This window comes from Hylobates moloch, unplaced genomic scaffold (assembly GCF_009828535.3).
Source record: "Hylobates moloch isolate HMO894 unplaced genomic scaffold, HMol_V3 SCAFFOLD_3, whole genome shotgun sequence".
NCBI classification, from domain to species: Eukaryota; Metazoa; Chordata; class Mammalia; order Primates; family Hylobatidae; genus Hylobates; species Hylobates moloch.
This window is the reverse complement of record NW_026652278.1, coordinates 136201951-136226213: the sequence shown is the minus strand read 5'-3', so window position 1 is coordinate 136226213 and position 24263 is coordinate 136201951. Positions and strand designations below refer to the sequence as shown.

Below are 24263 nucleotides of genomic sequence, written 5' to 3'. Positions count from 1 at the left end.
TACTAAATCTCATCATTTTAAAAACCAGCATTTTCAGTACTATATTGTTTGTTTTTGGTGCTAGTAGAGGCTCCGGTTTTACTTACTTTTTCTCTTAACTGGTGATGGCTTAACCTGTGAGTATATTTAAGACATAGCTGCATCTTTGGGCAACCTAGTGGAAATGCCCTCACTGGGGAATGAATTAGATGTAAATCTGGGCTTGAAGTTCTGCTCCATCACTCTTCAGCTGAATTTCCTTGGGCAAGCCATGTAGTGTATCTGGGCCTAGCTTTTTTCATTTATGGAATGGGGGTAATATTCTTTACCTGCCTCCATTATTAAAAAGATCAAAGGAAATAACGTGTACATCCTCCTATGTAAGATAGTGTGGTTGTTGACTAGAAGAGCAGAGGTATCCTTTGGGAAGTGGTCAGCCTAGAAATAGCTTTTCTTAGGTTGGAGAACTCTGTCCTTGTTAAATGTTAGGTTTTCTCCTGTCCTAGATTAGTTTTTGTGGGTTCTAGACAGTTAAACTATGAAATGAAGTGCCCTACCTTAGCCTGCTGACCACTTTCATAAAAAGAAACTTGATTATTTTACCATCTGCTGCATTGCTTAATTTTAATTTATTTAATATTGATGTTAATTGGTTAGCCAATTAGCTGGTTATACTTTCTTCATATTTTGGTTTTTAGCTGAACTCTTGCAGAGGAAGGATTTGGAATATTTAATTTTCAACATTATCCCTCCCTGATTAGAGGTCTAACTTAATCCTTATATTTGGAGTACTCTTGGGGGCTCCTAGAATTGTGGAATCCTGACATTGGAGATCATCTACTCTTATACTGGCATTTTCCCAGTAAAACAAATTCAGATGTTAACTGGCCTGCATGGGGTCACACAATGAGTTAGTGGTAGAGCCCGAATGTGAATGCAGGTCTGGCTAAACAGTCAGTGATGGAGATGCTATCTCCTATCAACCTATGAGGACTTCAGATTCGTTTTAGGACAGGAGCAAGCAATGGAGTCTTAAAGCAGTGAATTTTGTAATTCATTTTCATGTTGGTTATTACAGTGATTTAGTATTTGGACTGTAGACCATATGATCTTTGTAGGCATGAGAAACTTACCTTGACCTTAGTACTTGTAGATTGATACCACCCAGACCTCTCTTTTTTCTCCTCTTTTGTTTATTTAACTGTTTTTTGTCTCTTTAGGCATACAGTTGTCCTATGTGGGCCCCACATTCTTACCTGTACCCTCTGCACCAGGCCTACCTGGCAGCTTGCAGGATGTACCCAAAGGTCCCTGTCCCTGTTTATCCTCATAATCCCTGGTTCCAAGAGGCTCCTGCTGCTCAGAATGAAAGTGATTGTACCTGTACTGATGCCCACTTTCCTATGCAGACTGAGGCCAGTGTTAATGGTCAAATGCCACAGCCAGAGATTGGACCGCAGACATTTTCTTCACCTCTGGTTATCCCTCCATCTCAGGTGTCTGAAAGTCACGGACAATTGTCTTACCAGGCTGATCTTGAATCTGAGACCCCTGGGCAGCTTCTGCATGCTGATTATGAAGAGTCACTAAGTGGCAAGAATATGTTCCCCCAACCATCTTTTGGACCCAATCCATTCTTAGGCCCAGTTCCTATTGCACCTCCTTTCTTTCCTCATGTTTGGTATGGGTACCCTTTTCAGGGATTCATAGAAAATCCAGTAATGAGGCAGAATATTGTCCTGCCCTCTGATGAGAAAGGAGAATTGGATCTGTCTCTGGAAAATCTGGATCTGTCTAAAGATTGTGGTTCAGTTTCAACAGTAGATGAGTTTCCTGAAGCCAGGGGTGAACATGTACATTCTCTCCCTGAAGCAAGTGTGAGCAGTAAGCCGGACGAAGGCCGAACAGAGCAATCTTCCCAGACACGAAAGGCAGATATGGCATTGGCTTCCATCTCTCCTGTAGCAGAGGGAAAGGCTCATCCTCCCACTCAGATTCTAAACAGAGAGAGAGAAACTGTGCCTGTTGAACTTGAACCTAAAAGGACCATTCAGAGTCTGAAAGAAAAAACAGAAAAAGTAAAAGATCCTAAGACTGTTGCTGATGTGGTCAGCCCTGGGGCCAACTCTGTGGATAGCAGAGTGCAAAGACCAAAAGAAGAGAGTTCAGAAGATGAAAATGAAGTGTCTAATATTTTGAGAAGTGGTAGATCTAAGCAGTTCTATAATCAAACTTATGGAAGCAGGAAGTACAAAAGTGATTGGGGCTATTCTGGTAGGGGTGGATATCAACATGTGAGAAGTGAGGAGTCCTGGAAAGGACAGCCAAGCAGAAGTCGGGATGAAGGTTATCAGTACCATCGAAATGTCAGAGGACGACCATTTAGGGGAGATAGGAGGAGATCAGGGATGGGAGATGGCCATAGGGGACAGCACACTTGATGGTTGTTGCCGAAGTATTTTCTAACAAACTCTTAGGTGGAATGTTTCTGAAGGCTTTAAAAAAATACAATAAAGTAAAAACCCCAGTTAGAACTCTTTCCTCTCCCCAGCCCCCTTACCTTCACTCCCATACTGGACAGGACATTTTGGACATGAGTTCAAGGGGGCAGGTTAATTCCTGGCATTGCCAGTTTTCTTCAGAATCTGTTTATTTATCAAGTGACTGTCCCCGTAAAAAGTAGAAGATAAGTTTGTTAAAGTATTTTTTATAAACAGCTTAATATAAAACATTATAGATTTAGTGTTTGGCTTTTTTCCTTATAAGTTTGATTTCAAATGTTGGAAATGTGTGCTTTATAGTGTTTACTAAAGTGACAAGAAAATATACCATTTGACACACTATAGATTCCAAACATAACGTTGCACCAAATAGAAATGTATATTTTATTATGCAATGCCTTAGTCATAAACTGGGCTCAAACAATTCTCAGCCTAAAACACTGTTGTCTTTTAAAATGCTTCCAACCCAAAGGCCTTTCATCTCAATATCTGTCAAACTTGAATAATGTCTTCTCTTTAATATTCACATAAGGCAGCCTATTAACTGTGTCTTAGCAATGTTGTATATAGTTCTTTTAATATTCATAAGGTATATTTTTGAATTTTGGTATTTGTTGAGATTGCATAGAAGAATAGTAGGAAATCCAATGAAATGGCTGTTTCCACCAAGAATTCTTAGCACTGGTGTAAATATCATGGTGCCTACTCGAAAGAAATGTAGATGCTATGCATTTTGAAAATAATCTGCATCAGTTAGAACTGCAGAAGTTTTTTTAATGCCACTTTAACACTAATGCACTGACAGATTCTAAATATTTTGTGAGAAGAAATGTTAAAAATTTTTAGCTTGACAGGTTTCTAGAGTTGTGTGTTTTTCCCCCCTTGCACCATTGGTTGTGTATCACTTTCACTTTACACTTGCATGTTCTACTTGTCAGGGCTGGAACTATTGTATAGAAGATAATAAGATTGTGACTTCTAGTTCTTTTCTAGAGGATGCTGCTAGAAAATGGTTTTGCTTTGTATTTTATAGCTTGTTACCCTTAGGTAGGTAACATCTTCCATTCTGCTTTCTTCCAGTCTTTGCAGTATTCACTAGAGGTTCCCTTTGCATGTTGCACTCTGTTCTCATTTGGAGATTGAACTCTGAATTAACACGGTATTCATTCATCTGTGTTATTTTGTAAAAATAACTGTAGCTTATATTCTTTATTTGTACATACCAATGTGAAAATCCACTCTTTTATTATGTTGAGATTATCTTCTGATCAGGAAGTTTGAGTGCTATGCAAATAACATAGTAGTAATTTCTCTTTGCATGCCATGTGTAATATACCTAGCCAAAACCAGATGCGGTGACTTTCTTTTTTTGTAAAGCAAATTACTTAAGAAAATACAATTCACTTGAATTTGACAGACTGAAACAGATGAGTTTTCTGGGTTCTCTGATAACCTTTGGGAATGTTTGGATGCCAGCTGGGCTCAGTGAATCGCCACTGTACTGTAATAATGGTTATTTACCTCTGTGCTGTTTTAATTACCTAACGTCTGTGTAACTGCTGATTTGAGTAGTGATTAGCATTTAGACAATGTAACAGGATTTTAGAGAGCACTTTGAAAGATAACATTTTATTATGATGGTGCTAGGTAAAAAATTGTAAAGACTGGGATGGTTGTGTTGAAAACATTTTTTGAGAGAACCTATTGAAAGGAATTTGTTGTCACCCTCTAAACTAGAATAGTTGTTGAAGGTTCCGCTTAAGCCATTTTTTTCTTAACATTGGTGGCTCATTAAGGAATGAGAAGATAGAGGGTCCTCCACTTTCAGCTCATGCTTTTTTATGTAGGACTAGCTTACCTGATTTTAATGAAAATCACATTTTGATATAAACACCAGATTTGAAAGTTCAATGTGTTTGATCTCAGGAGTCCAAAATAAGTTGTTGCTTCTAGTGTCTTGCATTTTATTGACTGGGGTTTGATCTCAGCTTCTGAAAATGTTTAAAAATTGGAAGGAAATACTATTCATATCTTCATTGTCACCTTGTCTTACCTCAACTGAGTAATAGAATATAGCTCCTGAAGGAAACACTGATTTGCTTTCTGTTTCCCATATCTCACCTCTAGGATATGATGGAAGAAGTGCTTGAAAGAGAATTTTAGCAGATGGTACTTTTCTCAGTGACCTCTGGAATAAAAGAACTGACTTTTGATAGTTTTAAAATTAATCTTTGCATGAAGGTTGGTTTCACTTTTTTCCTTTAAGTTTGTTTTTAAATGTATTAATTAGTCCAGGGGATTTTGCCTTATGCTGAGGTCAAACTAAGGCTAAGCAAGCTTTTGTCCTTCATTTTAACTGTTTATGTCATACTGTATGTTGACATATTTCTTTATAAGAGAATAGAGGCAAAAGTATAGAACTGAGGATCATTTGTATTTTTGAGTTGGAAATTATGAAACTTCACCATATTATGATCATATATATTTTGAAGAACAGACTGACCAAAGCTCACCTGTTTTTTGTGTTAGGTGCTTTGGCTGAACTTGATTCCAGCCCCCTTTTCCCTTTGGTGTTGTGTGTCTTTTCATTTCCTCTAAAATAAATCTTCAACTCTTGCCCCATGTCTACTTGGCAGCAGGATGCTGGCATCTGTGTAGTCCTCATACTGTTTACTGATAACCCACAAATTCATTTTCATGGCAGACCTAAGCTCAGACCCTGCCTTGTCCTGGCAAGCGTAGGTTTTCCTAGACCACAATGCCGATATATCTTATTTAATGCAGACTGTATTCTTGCAGTGTGTTGTTTCCTTTGTGACTCAAGGTTGAATTAAAATGCCTGTGAACTGCAAACTTGCTTATGATTGACTTGGTGCAATAAAGTTCCTTTCTAACCATTTCTGGTTTAGAAAACATTCAGCCATCCTAGAAACTAGCAATATTTATTTTTGCCTCTTTTGTTTTACCTTCATTTTTAGATGAGGTAAATGTTTTGTCTTTTACTTAAGGGTACTAAGCAAGGTCCACTCGTGTAGCTGAAGAGAATGCGTATTTGGCTACACTATTTCTGTTTACTGTATTTTGCTTCCTACTTTGTCTAAATGCTATTGTTTGTTTAAAATCCTAATAATGTCTCATTTCCAATGTTATTTTCAAATAACTAAGGTTTTGCTACTAGTGTCAGCCATTTACTCTCCCACTAATTGGGATTATTTTTTAAAAGAAGTCTTTCTCCCCGAAATACAAGTTTTAGAAAATCTTAGAAGAGGGGTGGGTGCATGTCTTAATGCTGGGAAGCGGCAACTTTGGGGTTGAACTTACTTGAATGGATTAAAATTTGCATTGTGTTACAGAGCTAGAAAATTTTATGTATGAAAAACGATAATAGCCTTACACTGAGTACAAATAATACTTTAAGAGCATGTGAAGATGTGATCATTTGTGATGTTACTTGTAAAAAAAGTATATATACATATCTTTTGAAGTGTTAAAAGGAAACTAGTACTTTATATTCTTTATCATATCACTTTTTGTAAGTGTTGGATATATTCCTGTTTATTTTTCTATGTTCTGTTTTGTAGCCTTAAGAAGTGTTTCAAACATATCTGAATGTATAAAATAAGAGTAAATGCCCTACATGGTGTGATGCTGCATTATATATAAAACTGTGTGCATATATTAAATTTTGTCTCTTGATTCTGCTTGTGATTCTTTGGTTCCAGGGTTAACCAGGTAATATAGCATGTAAATCTTAAGAATTTTTGTAAACTCCTTAAATGGTTTCCATGACATTTTTCCAGCTAGAAGACAATTCTCGTACATGCAACTAAAAGCCATGTAGAATTTATAATCTATGGGTACTCTAATTTTCCCTACTTTATAAATGAAATTGAGGCCAAATTACCTGCTTAGGGTTATGCAACTAGTAAGTGGTAGGACTCGTATTTGAGTCTAGTTTTAAGTGATTTTATAGCTAGTACTACCATTTTTTTCTGCAATGACTAAATGGGAATGTGCAGAATATCTAAGAATATGGATTAAATTGTTTTTTAATGGTTTTTACATTTAGCATTCAGTGATATTTATGTTAGCTAAAGGTGAAGCAAATTGTTTTGAAAACAAAGTACACTTACTTTATACTCTGAAAACTCAATTTCTTAAAGCCTGTTTTTCTTTATAAAAGTTAGCAAAGAATATTATCAAGTCAATACTTGTTTACATACAATATGAACTTTCTGTTAGTCTGGCTTCCTGAACCTGAAACAAGAGCCTCTTTCAGTTCAAGTATTTGACAGAAAAGTGAGTGATCTAGGAACAGGGTCAGCAAGCTGGCAAGGAGGATGAGCTGTTATAAAGAGTTGGCATGTGGAACTTTTATTTGAGACTGCTTTAGGAGCTGAGTAAAATATCATAGAACCTTGTGGGAAAGGGAGAAAGGAAGGAGAAAAAGGGGAAACATTAGTTTCTTGGCAGTATGCCCGTGGGTTTATCCATGGAGTCAACAGAGAAGCCAGTGTGGGGGCTGGTTAGTAAGAGATGTGTTTGTGGCTGGATGGGGGGCTCTTGCAGAATTGGTCACTCCAGAAGTGCATGGGAGTGACCCAAATTAAGTCAGCGGTCTCCAAAAAGTGTCTGATACAAAGGGCCTGCTTTTCACTTGGAATAATTAAACTTTCACTTACCTTTCAAAGACTTAGGTCTGGGTCTAGGGCATAGTATGAGAATGTAAATAACTATGAAAGAGAAAGTTAAACACGGCTTCCCTTCATAAACTTTTGCACCCCAACTTAATCTGTGAGTTCTTCATGAAACGTGGACCCCTCAGAATAGTTTAATAGGGTTTTCTAAGAAAAGCTACAGACAGACATTGGTATAAACATTAGTTTTTGAAACTGGTTTTTCTATAATGAATTCATTAGAGAAACTGAGGCTTTAGAAGCAATCCTTTTAAAATACATAACATTCCTGTAATTATATTTTTTCACATTTAGTAAAAAACATTACAGGCTGGGCGCAGTGGCTCATGCCTGTAATCCCAGCACTTTGGGAGGCCGAGGCGGGTGGATCACGAGGTCAGGAGATCGAGACCATCCTGGCTAACACGGTGAAACCCCGTCTCTACTAAAAATACAAAAAATTAGCCAGGCGCGGTGGTGGGCGCCTGTAGTCCCAGCTACTCGGGAGGCTGAGGCAGGAGAATGGTGTGAACCCGGGAGGCAGAGTTTGCAGTGAGCTGAGATTGCGCCACTGCATTCCAGCCTGGGTGACAGAGCGAGACTCTGTCTCAAAAAAAAAAAAAAAATTAACAAAGATTAAAGATGATAATGGTAGGCCAGGCGTGGTGGCTCACACCTGTAATCCCAGCACTTTGGGAGGCCGAGGCGGGTGGATCACGAGTTGAGGAGCTTGAGACCAGCCTGACCAACATGGTGAAACTCCGTCTCTACTAAAAATAGAAAAATTAGCTGGCGTGGTGGCACGCACCTGTAATCCCGGCTGAGGCAGGAGAATCACTTGAACCTGGGAGGTGGAGGTTGCAGTGAGCCAAAATCGTGCCACTGCACTCCAGCCCAGGCCACAGGCTCTGTCTCAAAAAAAAAAAAAAAAAAAAAGATGTAAATGTAGATGAGTGTGGTTCTTAAGGCCTCCTATCCCTATGAATATTCTTAACTGGCAGGTTAACTGATTGATAACAAAATTCTGTGTAGTAAGCCAATTTCTTTTTTAAAAAATTGAGAACCTTGACTTTGGACTAACGACCTTCAGATGAAATAGAAAACAAACTACTGCAATTTACCTATCTAGGGATATACTTGTTACTTGTTGCATCCTTCCAAACTAGTAGTAAAAGCATTTAAGTCCTGTATAGTTTTATAAGATACTTTTATAAATGGAGACAAGAAACCAGAAGCACAGATATAAAGTGACCATTGACATGGGAGACCTACACTTAGGCACATGCAAGGTTGGGAGCCGGAACTAACAAACATTTTCATTAAAGCCAGAGTCACCCCAGCGAAAAGGAGTGAAATTAAAAATTCCCAGACAACTATCTTGGCCTGGGATCCAGGTTGTTAAAGGCAAAAAACCAAAACAACCACTGAAAATGTTACCACATTCATTTAGGTTTGAGGTCCAGAAACTCAAACTAAGAAAACCGAAAAGTGGTTCCAGGGTGGTAACACACTTGACTCCCCTGGCAGAAGGCAAATGGAGAGCCTCTGAAGGAAAAGACCTTTCTTGATGGCAAACAGGAAACCAGTTTGACTTAACCAGGTTTAAACAAATAGGAATTTATTTCTCAAGAAATGCGGAGAGAAGTGGCTGCTGGCAGTTGTGCAGCGTTTTGATGTCAGGAGTAACATTCTTGTAGCTTGTTTTGCATTTCCCTTATATGTATCACCTTAAGGGCATAAAATGCTTGCTTCATATATTACACCCTCAAGAAGCAGTACCAGATAATCATCTCCCTTTATTAGGAAAACGAGGTTTTCTTGAGGTATCTTCTAGAAAAACCTCAAGAGGTTTCAATTTACTGGCTAGAACTCTCTTGCAGTTGGGTCATATGGCTTAACTGCAAGAGAGAGTAGGAAAGTATGAAGAGGATTTTCTATGTCTTAGACCAATTACGACCAACCACGTGGGACTCGACATACTGTCTACCCTAACAAATTGGCAGAGGAGGTGGTAGTGGTGGTGAGTACAGGGCTGAGGATAAATGGTATTTGCCACACAAAATCTCAGAATTTTCAGATACAGCCTCACTGAACATCTGCTCACAAACTGAAACACTACAAAGGAAACAATCTTCCAAGAGCAACAGTCAGCACAGTATACAGCCAAGTTTAGACCTGCATGTATTAAGTGGACAGAGTAGAAATGCTTAAAAAAATTAAGACAAAGGGGTGAAAAATTAAAGTAGAAGCTCTAGAACAACTACTGTCTGGATATTTCTGCTTCTCTAACTGGCCTTGCTTTGTCTCTTCAATTCCTACTTTCAGCATGTAAAAAACTAACTTCAATCTGGAAGGCACAGAAAGCTCATCACAATCTGCCTGTATCCATCATTTCCTTCCATTAATCTCTTAAATGCCCATGTTCCTTTCTGCCTCTCACCAGACATGTATTTTGCTTTACGTGGATTATCTCACTTACCCTTTTAACAACTCAGTAAGATGGGTGCTGTTACTCTTTCCTGGGACCTAATTCCTTTACGTAGTCCTTTCTGACATTCCAACTCGGAATGATTACTTTCTCTTCTCAACCACTCACTGAGTGCTCATGGCAGACTAGGCACTGGGGTTAAGGAGTTGACATACCTGTATCCAAGTATATTGGTGAACATGAAGGAAATTATACAACACAGCAGTTTTGTAGTCTTCCTACTTTCTCTGTGGCATGTAGGTTCATTCCTTCAATACAGTAGGCCACTACATGCCAGACACCATGCTATATATACTGAGTGTTAAGACAGATACAAGACTGGACTTCAAAATGCTTGTAGTCTAAAATTAGGTTAACCTAAACTGCAAAAAATAGTTGTAGCATCAATACACTGCCTTTAAGACTATTACTAAGTGAACACAGAAAATATGGATTATCCAGTATTATCTCAAATGTGGAGAGAAGTGGCTGCAGATGCCACTATTATTATCCAATGACGATTTAAAAACTTCAGTGGCTGGGCGTGGTAGCTCACGCCTGTAATCCCAGCACTTTGGGAGGCCAAGGTGGGTGGATTACATGAGGTCCAGTTGAGACCAGCCTGGCCTACATGGTGAAACTCCGTCTCTACAAAAATAGCTGGGCGTGGTGGTGGGTGCCTGTAATCCCAGCTACTCGGGAGGCTGAGGCAGGAGAATTGCTTGAACCCAGGTAGCGGGTTGCAATGAGTGAATATCGCATCATTGCACTCCAGCCTGGGTGACAGAGCGAGACTCTATATCTATCTATCTCAAAAAAAAAACCCCAAAATTTCAATGATTTATAATCACATGCAAAATGTAAAATTCAAAGGGTATTATATATGTGTATATATAAATGCTCCTTTTTCTGTCTATTCTTTGATCAAATTGTCCTTGTCAAAAGCAATCTGTTTCTTGAGTATTCCTTTATTTCAATATTTTGTATATTTTCACAAAAATGGTAGTATATAAACTGTTCCAGTTTTTTGTTTAAGTATTTGAGACTTTTTTCAATTAGGACATATTACGTAGTCTCATTCTTTTGCTAACATCTGCATTGATGCTCTATGTAACACTGATTTTATAAGTATTTTTCTTGTGTTAGCAATTGTAGGCCTTTCTGTTGCTATGTAAAATTTTAAGAGCCATATTTTAAAGATTTCATTTACATGAAAATACTTTTAATACATATTCTGTCATTAGCAGTAAGTAGAACTGTGCTCTTTGTCACAAGTACTTTAAGACAATCCAGGATCAGTAAATAACAATAGCTTTTGCTTATTTTATTCAATATATTTGAAATAATCATTCACAAATTTAACCTATCCTTAAAAATAGGCATTACTTATTTTAGTATAATCCCATTTGTGTACAAAACAAACCCTTTACATATTCACACTTAGGTAAGTGCAAAGAATATACATTATTAAATTCAAACGCTGGTAACCTTTGGGAGGGTAATAAAGGGAGATCATTTTTTTATTCCATTCTGTATATTTGAATTTTTTACATTTATTTATGGGTTACTGAAATTATTTTTTAAAAGGCATAATGGGGTCCAGTTAAACCATACTTTCTAGCCATTATTTGCATATTAATCAAGACTTCTATTATTTCAAGTAGCTCTTAAAGTTTGTCAAATACTTTCTAATTTCCTCAATTTTGCTTGCCCCAGTCATTTATTTAGGAAACCCTCTTCCTCACTCATAATTCCAGTTTAGTCAGAAATACAACTTAAAGTGGCTCCAGGCTCCAGGTAATCCTGTTCAAAATTCAGGAACTGGAAATTTAGATGGGTTTTTGGAACTAACAAATGGTTTAGATAATGTGCTGTATATCCAAACTCACAAATGAATATATGTGGTACCAGGGGATACTTTGTATTGCCATCTGGGGACTTTTGCATTAATGTTGCCTTTAGGGAAGTGGTTTATAATCCTTGGCTGCCCAACAGAAAAATCTGTGGAACTTAAAAAAAATATACAGATGCTTAGGCACCATCTTTAAAGATTTCGAGTCTGTAGTTGTAAGGGAAGCAAATATTCTTTAGAAATGCTTTTTCCTAAATCTCAATCAGTGATTATATAAATATATGTGTACAAAAATGACATTACCTAGAGAATGACTGAATATAGAACCTCATGGAATGCAAAAACAAAGTTCAGAGTAAAGTTAGGGGTTTTTTGCAGGGAATGGAACTGAATTGGCTTTTGCTAAACATGTTCAAAAGCACCAAAAAAGATTAAAAACAATTAAAAAATACCTATTTTTCCAACAGTGGTGTTTTGTAGTAGATAATCTTCCTCGGAAACCATATACTGGTAATATAGTGCAAAGACTGAAAACAAATAATAAACATAATCCTGATGTTTATTTATCAAATGCCAATCAGTGGAATCTTTGACCGGCTTTTAAAATAAGGGCAGTTCCATCACACTGGCATACTTGGCAAACCAGTTAAGTACAGAAACCCTTTTCAAGATTTAAAAAATGGAGCAACACTGGTCAGCATCTTGTACCGTGAATATAATACACCTAATGAAAATCTTCCCATACATCATGAAAACTTGGAGGTAATTTGTATAGCTTGAAATGTCTTCATTTTAGAATATTATGCACAAAAGGGCCGCTTCAGGAACAGAAAAGTGGCATTTTCTGTGTTTCAACTACAATTTAGAACCCAACTGGCTTTTTATGTTACATTAAGTAAATTATACTTCAAGTTCCAGAGTATGTGGGGCATAAAATCCTGATTCAAGTTTTATATGACAAAAATTCTAGTAAATACTCCTTTTAATAAATGGCTTATCAATATTCTCAGAGTCAGTCTAATCATCCAAGAAAAAGTAGTTTCCACTCTTCTTTTGTTCTACATCCTAAAAAAGAAAACAAGCAACAAAAATCAGCAACACGATTCTACTATAGGTAAAAGCAGACTTTCACTCATGGTATTACTTAGCAGTGTTTACAACAGTGCCTGTACAACCTGTTCTGCACATACCATCTGTTTCTGGATATTCCTGGGTCCACTGCTCAAAGGAAAGATAACTACCTCTGCCCCATCCCTAATGCTAGAATGACTCACTTGCACCAACTCAAGTAAAGTCCCTTTATAAAAGATGCCTCACATATATAAAATTTTGCTATGTATTATTATTTCTAGGAAAACTATTAAATTCCATTTTCATCAATGCAACTTTAATCTCCAGATTCAAAATGCAGCATACTGTCAGTTTGAGATCTGCCTATTACACAAAATACATATATGAAATTTTTTCCAATACTGGCCAGTAACAATCTCACCTACCTACTTGTTGAGCTGTTCTCTTATTAGGATTAAGGTATGACTATCTTAAGATGAGTAGGCATACAGAAATGATAACTCATGGTGACTGAACCATGAATCCATCTAAGAAAATGACAATATAAAGTGTCCTTAATACTTGAGAAGAAATTTTTCTTTTCTACCCAATATGCTTTTCAAAACTGAGAAAACTCTTCAATTTTATGTGAGAACTTAACCATTTCTCTATCCTGGCCAAGAAGTAATAGCAATCATTTAAAAACAAAATATATAATAAAGGGAAAAGGCATCCAGACATACTGTTAGGTGCTTAAGAATACAATGACATGAGGCCGGGCGCAGTGGCTCACGCTTGTAATCCCAGCACTTTGGGAGGCCGAGGCGGGCGGATCACGAGGTCAGGAGATCGAGACCATGGTGAAACCCTGTCTCTACTAAAAATACAAAAAATTAGCCGGGCGTGGTGGCGGGTGCCTGTGGTCCCAGCTACTCGGAGAGGCTGAGGCAGGAGAATGGCGTGAACCTGGGAGGCGGAGGTTGCAGTGAGCCGAGATCGTGCCACTGCACTCCAGCCTAGGGGACAGAGCGAGACTCCGTCTCAAAAAAAAAAAAAGAATACAATGACGTGCAAAATAACTTTGCCTCTGGCATTCCAAGAGCTCATGGTTTAGCAGCAAAGCTAGGACTACAAATATGAAAATAAATGCTACAGTAGAAGTATGTATAACATACTTCTAAAGCTTTTAAGCATTAAGGATGATGGATATAGAGTGATAAAATGTAAACACTTTGAGGCACTGCAGATATTAAAAACAGAAATGATGGCCAGCATGGTGGCTCACGCCTGTAATCCCAGCACTTTGGGAGGCCAAGGCAGGCGGATCATGAGGTCAGGAGTTCAAGACCAGCACGGGCAAGATGGTGAAACCCCATCTCTATAAAAAAAATACAGAAAATTAGTTGGGTGTGGTGGTGGGCACCTGTAATCCCAGCTACTTGGGAGGCTGAGGCAGAGAATTGCTTGAACTCGGGAGGCAGAGGTTGTAGTGAGCCGAGATCACGCCACTGCACTCCAGCCTGGGTGACAGAGTGAGATTCTGCCTCAAAAAAACAACCAACCAACCAACCAACCAACCAACCAAAACCAAAAAAAAACCCAGAAATGCTTTTAGAGTTCATTTACTTTGTTTCTGAGTGACTAAGATTTTTGCCTTTTAAGAAACAAATACTGTATTTCACAGAGGAAATCAACTGTAGGGTGCACAACTGTTTACTACAAAGACAACATTGTCAATTAAGTAGACACAATGTTTTCCTCGTCACAGGAGCTTGTTTAGACTTTTAAAATATACTTTTATGGGGGGGCGGTTGGGGGGCGGGGACAGGGACAGAGACTCGCTCTGTTGCCCAGGCTGGAGTACAGTGGCACGATCTCGGCTTACTGCAACCTCCACCTCCTGGGTTAAAGTGATTCTCCTGCCTCAGCCTCTTGAGTAGCTGGGATTACAGGTGTGTGCCACCACGCCTGGCTAATTTTTTGTATTTTTAGTAGAGATGGGTTTTCACCGTTAGTTAGACAGGATGGTCTCGATCTCCTGACCTCGTGATCCACCCACCTTGGCCTCCCAAAGTTCTGGGATTATAGGCATAAGCCACTGCACTCGGCCTAAAATACACCTTTTAATCATGTATTGAAAAATATAACAGAAATTGGTTAAGGTATTCTTAAAAAATTCTTTGTTACAATGGTGAATTAGTGTAATCTTTCCCCAGATATTTTAAGTGGTAATCAATATAGGTAGTACAACTGTGATACAACTTTAAGAGAAAACAGGAACAGCTCTTTAGTTCACACAGCAATGACAGCTACATTACAATTGCTGCCTACTGCACACTAAAGTATGCCATCAGGTCTTAAAATGTAAAAAACATAGGAATTTTAAAATAAAATATGGTGGTTTTTAAATTTTATTTTTTTAGACAGAGTCTCACTCTTTTGCCCAGGCCGGAGTACAGTGGGATGATCTCAGCTCACTACAACCTCCACCTCCCAGGTTCAAGCGATTCTCCTGCCTCAGCCTCCTGAGTAGCTGGGATTACAGATACCTGCCACCAGACTCGGCTAATTTTTGCATTTTTAGTAGAGATGGGGTTGCACCATGTTGGCCAGGCTGGCCTCAAACTCCTGACCTCAAGTGATCTGCCTGCCTTGGCCTCCCAAAAGTGCTTCAATCACAGGCGTAAGCCACTGCGCCCAGCCATATGTTATTGATTTTTAAATAGCCTTTCAAGTGTTTATACTGAGATCAGTGATCCATGATTTAAGACAATTTTTCTACATACCTTAATTGAATTAAGTTTGTTTATTCGTGGCCTATAGTTATTTGGATCTCTTCTGAATGTAATTTCAAGCTGAGACAAAAATTTATTCATGCCAGCCAAAAGGGTTTGAGGACTATGAGAAAAAAAAAATCAATTTTGATTAAATTTTACTTCAGAAATGTAACTACCTTTTGAGAGGAAGGGTATTAAGAATTACTATTCCCTCAAATTCCCCAATCATAAATCATCTGGATAACAGTATAATAACAGCATATTACAAACCCTGTGTTCAGAAATAGCTTTGCTTGGACTATATAGTTTTCTTGGCTATAATATTTTTGTGCAAAACAAAAAAAAAATTTAACCTGGATTTCTAATCTGGTGAAAGAAACATTTAAGATAGAAGTACTTTAGAAAAATAGAAGATCATTAATAAGCAGATTACAGAATCTCAAATTGCACATTTTTAGGGGGGATGAGAATCTTAAAAAGTTATATTTATATGAAAAATTTGTTACCGGAGGGAATATGTCCTCCTAATAGTGGTTTTCAGTGATAACTCCTTTCTAAATTTCTATGCTTCGTTTTTACCCAAGAGAGTTCTTAAATCATGCCAAATCACAACATACATGTGAAACATTTTAAAATTTTGTAAATAGGTGGGATATCATTAGATGAACAAATAAACATCACATATGCTAAGAAATCTCCCTAGCTCTTCAAGAAATATGTAATTCTCAATTTATTAAAAAAAAAAAAAAGGAATTCAGGGAAGAAGCCCAGCAAAATACTTTTATTTATTAGATGAATTATTAAAATGGCAACTCCATTCTTTGCTCTCCAATACCAGAAAACATGCTGAAACCACATGAAACTGCTGGTTTTATAGGTGAAAATTGAACACCAGTAATTTCATTTAGTTCAATCTAATAATATAGGCTTTAGCACTAAAGGTAAAATGAATTTCTCATAACTTGATCTGAATGTTAGGCTTCTCTATATTGCAAGTGCTCTTAATCAGGCTAACAACGAAAAATGAGAAGAGAAAAAGGAAAAAGGTAAAACCATTTATTTTAACTCTGCTATAGATCAATACCAGATATTTGGGATCCACTGTGAGCTCAATCACTGTCAGTATAAGTTGGACAAATCATGTAACCTCTTTAATCTTGTTTTCTTTTTCTATCATGTATGAAAGCAATAGTTTTCAATCTTTTTTGGGAAATTCAAATAATAAAGCAAACAAAAGTTAAGCTGAAAGAAAAGATGAGGGGCCCACAGCTTTTTATGCTGTGGCCTACAGCTCTTTATCTTGCTGGTGAGGGATTCCACACTGAAGCCTAAAAACTACTCTTTCACATGGTCCCATCCAGTCCCCAATACCAATGATCTCAGGAGTCACAGAATCAGGTCTAGAATTTCTAGCTTTCATTTTTTAAAAATTAAAGTGAGTGACTTTACGTAATTTACTGAAAATTTAAAATGAATTACTTTGAACATATTAAAACGTAATTTTACCTGTTTGCAACTGTGTTCTTAGATGGTACACCATCAAAAACGATGACGCGATCTGCTAGATAGGTGGCCATGATGAAGTCATGTTCCACAACAAAGGCTGTCTTTTTTGCATGGAGTATGAAACTAAAACACAATGATTTTGAAATCTTACAGTTTTATATCATAAAACATTCGACTGTTATATTCAGCACACTTGTAGGACAGTACACATAATCAAAATACTGCTATAAGCAAGATATTTACCGTTTGACAACTCGAGCTGCCATCAGTCTTTGCTCAGAATCCAAATATGCAGATGGTTCATCAATTAAATAGACATCAGCAGGTTTGCCCAAACAAAGAGCTAAAGCTACTCGCTGTAGTTCACCACCAGATAATGTCTGCACCTAATTGGAGGAGTTTAGCAAACCATGTAAAGGCATCCAAAATTCAAAATAATAATAAAATTTAAAAAATTATGTTAAAGTACCTCCTGATCAATGATGTTTTCAATTTGCAGAGGCTTCATTACATCGGTCACAAATTGTGGATGAGTATAAGCATCTCTTATTTTTTCATGTAGTAACTGGCGAACACTTCCCTGTTTTTAATATAAAAGCTATTTAAATGATAAAATTTCACTACAAAACTCTTCTATTTATGAATCTTGACAAAGTTAAGCTTCAGAATAAAAGTATATCAATTTGCCACCAACAGATATCAATATGTATCCACCATCTATGACGTTTTGAGATTTTCTATTCAAAACCCATCATGTCCAACAAGTAAAAAGGAATTTTTTTTTTCTTTTGAGACAGGGTCTTGCTCCATTGCCCAGGTGTGCAATGGCATAATCAGGGCTCACTGTGGCATCAACCTCCCAGGCTCAAGCGATCCTCCCACTTCAGCCTCTAGAAGAGTTAGAACTACAGGCATGCACCACCATGCTGAACCAATTTTTAAGTTTTTGTGGAGGCGGCATCTATGTTGGTCAGGCTGGTCTTAAACTCTTGGGCTCAACTGACCCTCCTGCCTCAGCCTCCCAAAGTGCTGGGATTACATGCGTGAGCTACCGTGCCCAGCCTGCAACAACCTTTTTTTTTTTTTTCCACTCCACAGCCCCTGCAATAATAATTTTAAAATTAGAAAGTAATAAGCAAATAATGAATGTTTCAGGGGAAAAATCATTTGAGAGTAGAAATTCCAAAGGTCAAAGTGGGTATCAAGCAACCTTAGGCAATCAGTAAGAGAACACAAAATGCATGATAATGTGATAGGGATGAATCCTAAGATGGCTTTTGCTTGCTGTTTCAGGATAAGGCTGAATTTTAGAATTTAAAGCTAAGCTTACAGAGAGCATCAATGACAAACTTTTATGGTAAGCTAAGCCAAGTAGTCAAAACAAATTGAATGTTGAGGTACTGAGTTCATTACAACACCTGCAGAAATCAAAGGAGGTTAACTTTAACATAATGGTTTCAAGGACTGTGGCATTTGTTAATATTTCATTTCTTTTTATGGCTGAATAACTAAAAGACATTTGCTCGTTTTTAATTATAAGAGTTCTTTATATATGCTGGATACAAGTCCTTTATCGGATATATGATGTGTAAATGTTTCTCCCATCTTGTGGGTATAGCCTTTTCACCTTCTTGCTGTCGTCAATTTGCAGCACAAAATACATTAGGCTTTTAATTATTTATTTAGCAAAAAGATGACAAACATCTTTTTTTTTTTTTTTTTTTTTGAGACAGAGTCTCGCTCTGTCGCCCAGGCTGGAGTGTAGTGGCGCAATCTCCACTCACTGCAAGCTCTGCCTCCCAGGTTCACGCCATTCTCCTGCCTCAGCCTCCTGAGTAGCTGGGACTACAGGCGCCCGCCACCACGCTCGGCTAGTTTTTTGTATTTTTAGTAAAGACGGGGTTTCACCATGTTAGCCAGGATGGTCTCAACCTCCTGACCTTGTGATCTGCTGGCCTAGGCCTCCTGAAGTGTTGGGATTACAGGCGTGAGCTACTGCACCAGGCCAAAGAAGACAAGCATCTTTAAAGCACTTTCTTAGCAGTGGATATGAATCAAGGATTGGACTCTTAATACCTCTGTTTGCAATTATCAATAAAACTATACAGAATCTAATTTGGAGAAAAATTTTAATATAGTAAAAGATGAAAGCTATAGGCATATATACAAAATTTTCTTTAGTAACCATATAAAAAATAATAACTCACAGTTGATTTGGGACTAATTTTCTGTGGCTTATAACTGACATTTAGAACTGGTACTTCTCCTGCAAAATAATGAAATACATAAGACACTAAAAACTGCCCAGATCTTTAAAGTTTACTGTGTAGAACAGAGTAAAAAGACTCAACAGTTACAACTGTACCTCCTTCATCAGGTTTAAGTCTTCCAGCAAGCATTCTGATAAATGTCGTTTTACCCGTTCCTGGCAACACAACATATGACAATTTGATCTCAAAGATGCTTGACATTTAAAGTAAATCACTATGTCCTATTTGGTTTTAACTGAGAAATTTGTTTTAAAGATGTACACTGACATTATTGAATTCTGAAGTTTATATAGAAAAATACTTAAGTCGTTCATGGCTCACCTCTGAAGTGTCATTCTAAGGTAATTAAGAGCAATAAAGACTAGTCAAAGCTTATGGCAAGTTTAATAAATGGTATATCTATAAAGTTTAAATCCTGCAATAGTTTGAAAAGATTTACTTAGCTAAATTATCAGGGCACACAATTTATTAAGACAGTATAGACTGTTTATGAAAGATAACTGTAATTTTAAAGTTTACTTATATAAAATATTTAAATTAATTGCAACCCAATTCAAAATTCCTATTATCTAAAGACTGATACATTGTAACAATCTTTATATAAAATTTATCTTCTATAGTTTTGTAAGTTGTAAGATTACAATTCAAATAGTTCTTAAATCATGAAGGCAATATCACATATTTAGTAGTCAAATCCATCTTATACCTATACTTATGACAATTTATTATGAAATATATGCTGGTAATACAATTATTTACAAAGGTAGATTGCTCTGAATTTAAAATAAGAAAAGTTCCACATTGAAGTGTATGAGGAAAAAATTTTTAAAGCTGGATTATTTCTGAATCACCATTTATCCTTTCCATCTTAGTAAATTTATAAGATTAATAACTGCCTTATCAATTTACATGTAAAAAACCAGCTGACAAAGAACACCTTATTTTCACTAGAGGTTATAAAACAAAATAAGAAATATTAACCTAATTGAATTACAATGAAATTGAATTACACAATGCCAAAAAAATGTGAAAGTACACTAAGAAATTTATGGGTTTAAATAAAACTCAGCTTCTAGCCCTATAACATATGATTCAAATTTTTCCACAAAATAGTTTAATTTACTAGATAAACAGGAAGATTTTTACTTAACACAAAACAGAAAACTTACCATTTTCCCCCAGCATCACCATAATTTCAGAATCTGTAAACTCTCCAGCTACAATTGCTAGCTCAAACTCTCCCATTTTTTTCTTCATTCCTGGATATTTATACATACACATCTTTTTAACTTCTTCTTCATTTGCTGTCTCAGCCACTTTAAAAACAAGTGATGCATCTCTGAATCTCAAATTTTCTGTTGGAACATAGCCATCCAAAAAAATGTTTATGCCTGTTGGGAAGAAAATTGTCAACAGGGAGAAATCATTAGAGCCAAATCCTAAGCTCTCTTGGGAGCAATCTATAGACTATATACTTTAAATTTCTGTGGATTTTTGCTAACATGTTGGTCTGCATATAAAGAAGTACCTTCAAAAATATATATATATTTAATGTAAGTTTAAATAATACATGAATATATATGAATGTCCCCCCCCAACCACATGAAGTACATCTTCTCATTATCCTGTAATTATTTTTTCCATCAGGTTTTATGCAAAAGAGAGCACATGATGTCCTTTTTGCTTTATCTTTAAAGCGAAAATGACAAATATGTAAGAGTATTTTCAGATTGATATAACATTGATATAAAAGTTTGGGGGATAAATTTTTGAATATACAATGTTATCAATATTCAATTTCATATGAGAGATAAGCATATATTTTGAGGTTATAATTTACTGCTTTAAAAAAAATTAATCCTGCAGGTTCATTGAAATTGAATATGAGCTAACTTCAGTTAACATTTTTTTAATGGCTTCACTGTACAAAGATAACCACCATTATCTGAACAGATTTTAATAACTTAAATCCACATGGTATATAAGAGCCCTCTGTAATAAAATTTTAAGATCTATAATGGCAGACGCACTGAAATGAAAAGCGTATTTGAGAAACAATGAATAATCCATATTTCAGTGTTTCCTATATTTAAGTGAAGAGAAAGCTGAAGTTTTTTGGAAGGTCTTGATGTTACTCATTTTATTTGGAACTGAGAGACACATCATGCAGCCTATATCCTCATCCTAGAACACAGGTGTTCAATACATCTTTGCTGACAGAACAAATGAACAGATTACATTTATTTTGCCAAAATTAGCATGTTTTTTGATCTTAATCTAAAACATATAAATGTGAAGTTAAAAAATTAAATAAAAACAATTACATAAATACATAAACTCAAAGGAACCTTAGCAGCCACTTATTCAAATACCTAACTTATTTTGGAAAATAAAGGCTCAAAGAACTAAGTGACTTCGTTTAAAAAACACACAGCAAGTCAGTCTTTACAGTCCTACTTCAATGTTTGTCTTGTCAAGTTAAAAATGAGTTCAAACTATAATCACCTTTACAATTTATAGAAAGCTTTTAAGTATGCTGCACTGATTTCAATATATTAAAGGAATACAGAAAAACTAAAGTTTCTTAAGTTGTTTTAATAGATCAAGCACATTAAAAACCTTAATGGGTACCATTTATTGAATGGCACAGCCTTTAGACATGACATTTATAATTGGAGTTGTGAAGAATGACTGCCAAGTACCCATATCATTATCAACTTGATTCAAAGACTACCATATGGTATACAGTAAAGTACTCAATACATATTTGTTAATTGACAAGAATAAAATATTAATAAATTGGTTCTGATGTCATCCCTTAAGACTACTGGCAAAAAAACTAGGTAACTGCAAATTTTTCTTTAAAGTATGCATCTACCTTAAATGTATAAGTAGGTAAGTTACAACAATTTCTTCCCCACATCTTAATATTTATGTACTTTTTATAAATTATAAAAACTCCCATCTTCTTTTTAGGAAAAGGATTATAATGCAATATAAATTATTTTTCCAAAAGAGCTTTTAGGTATAAGAAAGATTCTTTCAAGATTAAAAAAAAAAAAAAAAAAGAAACCAAAAAACCTGCCACCACTTAGGGAGCTACAGGCTACATGAATTTTTCTACTTCTAGGAGATGGTAGTTTTTTCCTGAGTAAATAGCCCTTTTAGTGTTCTGAATTGTCAGTTTAAGACAGGCGGAAACAAAAATAAAAATAAAACACAAGTAAGGAAGCAGTAAAAGGAAAATGGGGAAGAAAAAAAGGAAAAAGGTATGGAAGGCAGAGAGTACATTGGTACTTGTTTCAGGATCCACTTAGTGGTAGGCTAGTTTCTATTTTTACTTAAATTACACAGGTAAGGAGGAGACATGGAAGGGAGAGGCCAGGGAATCTCATTTTCTTGGAAGTACAAAGACTAAATGAAAATTTTAATATACTTACTAAACTATCTTATTAGGCTTTTAGATAGCCTTAGTTCCAAAAACATAGTATACATATTACAGATAAATTTAAAACATGAAAACAAGATGAACACTGAAAGCATTTTAAGAGTTTCATTACTGGTATTGGCCTGTCAAAGTTAATTTGAAAATGACAAATACTACAGTAATACTGCAGAAGCCAAAATGCAGAGGACTTTTACTGTAGCCTCCCAACCCCCAACAAAAGTAACATTGCATTTCTACGCATCCCCAGAAAATTCTCCAAAATGAAAAAAATATATTTTGTATAACAACTGATACATATAACCTTATACTCTCAGTGATTAAATTCCAAGGAACTAGAGTTTTGGATGATATCAGAGCAATGTAAAGCTACTTAACATCAATAATGTAGTTTATAAGCATTAGAGTAGAAGAGAATACAGCATATGTGAAAAAAGTTTTTCAAGTTACCTTCTCTTACACTAAAAGGCATAGTGACAACTCCATAGGCGCTTGGTACACCATATAAACAGCAGATGAAGTCAGAGAGATAGTCTAATACACTTAGATCATGTTCCACCACAATGATATATCTGAAAATCAAACCAGATTTTAGTTAAAACTCTTATGTAACTATTTTTAATAGTTGGAAATTTCGGAAAAATAGATACATCTAATAAAATTTAAGCATAAAGACATAAGAAGCAAAAGCCATAAAACATTTTCTTTAGTAAGGCTCATTATCAATGCTCATATTTAAAAAGCTTTCCTGAACTAAAAGGAAAAAGCCAGCCAATTTAAAAGTTTATTGATATATCAATTAAATGCATTCTGCTAATAACATATTTCGAAATAAGTGTTACAAAGTATTATAATAGATTTAATTCAGATGTAGCCTAAACTGTTTATTATGCTACTGAATTTATGTATTAAGCCCTGTACCTGTCCTGTCCCATGCTAGCTGTAGTAGGGGATGGATGCATACACAAAGATAGGACAGAATTCTTAACCTGAGACGTTTCGATTTAGCTGGGGAAGACAAGGAATAGGTATGAAATGGTAACAAAAAAGATTACATGGCAAAATATGCTCCGCAGATAATAAAATCAGTGAACATCAGAAAGAAAATAGGTTAGTGGGTACTGGAGCACTTTATGAATGAGAATGGGATATGATGTGAAGCTTAAGTGGCTATATTTGAATGAAGTGATACAATATTGGCTGGAATAGAAGCTATTAGACGCAAGTAATAGTCATGAAGGTTTTATGTAGCAATTCATTCCCATTTCCATATCATATTTCAACATGTTAAAAAAATGTCCTGCAGACATCTCAAATGTCAAATTAATGTATCAGCTTCCTACACAAATAAAAATTCTCCATATTTGTATTAATGAAATTATCATTCCCTCAAAAATGACATTTTATTCCCACTGATATTTTGTTTAAACTGTTAAAGTCTGTGAATTCCTTCTCAACAATGTCTTGTGTTTCAATTTCACCCGTTTTCTTCTTTGCCTAAATTCTAGTTCAGGCCCTCGTATTTCTTTCATATCTCATTTTCTTTAGGTCCCCTGATGTGGGTCTCAATTCCAAATGAAATTAATCCCTTAAATTAATTAGACTTAGACTTTCAACGCTTTCTAAAACTTTAGCTACTATCTTTCTATTACTTAGCTTATACACAGGAAACACTGAAGAATGCATCTTTTTTCTCAAATAAACCACTTCTCTACTTCTCTGGTGTCTAAGAAGCTATTC

General features: G+C 36.1%; 2 protein-coding genes across 5 annotated transcripts in view; one reads left to right on the top strand and one right to left on the bottom strand.

Moving 5' to 3' along the window:
• OTUD4 (OTU deubiquitinase 4) overlaps window positions 1–6176 on the top strand; it is a 47270-nt gene extending 41094 nt beyond the window's left edge. For 2 of the 3 annotated variants that reach the window (XM_032147777.2, XM_032147773.2), the window contains exon 21: window positions 1200–6176. In XM_032147777.2, coding sequence (XP_032003668.1) covers window positions 1200–2420 — 1221 coding nt within the window. In that variant the 3' untranslated portion in view covers window positions 2421–6176. The remainder of the gene's footprint in view (window positions 1–1199) is intronic. The other variant, XM_058436786.1, reaches the window with a different exon arrangement.
• Window positions 6177–12016: 5840 nt separating this feature from the next.
• ABCE1 (ATP binding cassette subfamily E member 1) overlaps window positions 12017–24263 on the bottom strand; it is a 30028-nt gene continuing 17781 nt past the window's right edge. For both annotated transcript variants that reach the window (XM_032147792.2, XM_032147800.2), the window contains exons 10-18: window positions 22974–23095; window positions 20248–20469; window positions 19174–19233; window positions 19016–19074; window positions 17278–17388; window positions 17052–17194; window positions 16809–16931; window positions 15312–15423; window positions 12017–12540 (exon numbers count right to left, since the gene is read on the bottom strand). In XM_032147792.2, coding sequence (XP_032003683.1) covers window positions 12493–12540; window positions 15312–15423; window positions 16809–16931; window positions 17052–17194; window positions 17278–17388; window positions 19016–19074; window positions 19174–19233; window positions 20248–20469; window positions 22974–23095 — 1000 coding nt within the window. In that variant the 3' untranslated portion in view covers window positions 12017–12492. The remainder of the gene's footprint in view (window positions 12541–15311; window positions 15424–16808; window positions 16932–17051; window positions 17195–17277; window positions 17389–19015; window positions 19075–19173; window positions 19234–20247; window positions 20470–22973; window positions 23096–24263) is intronic.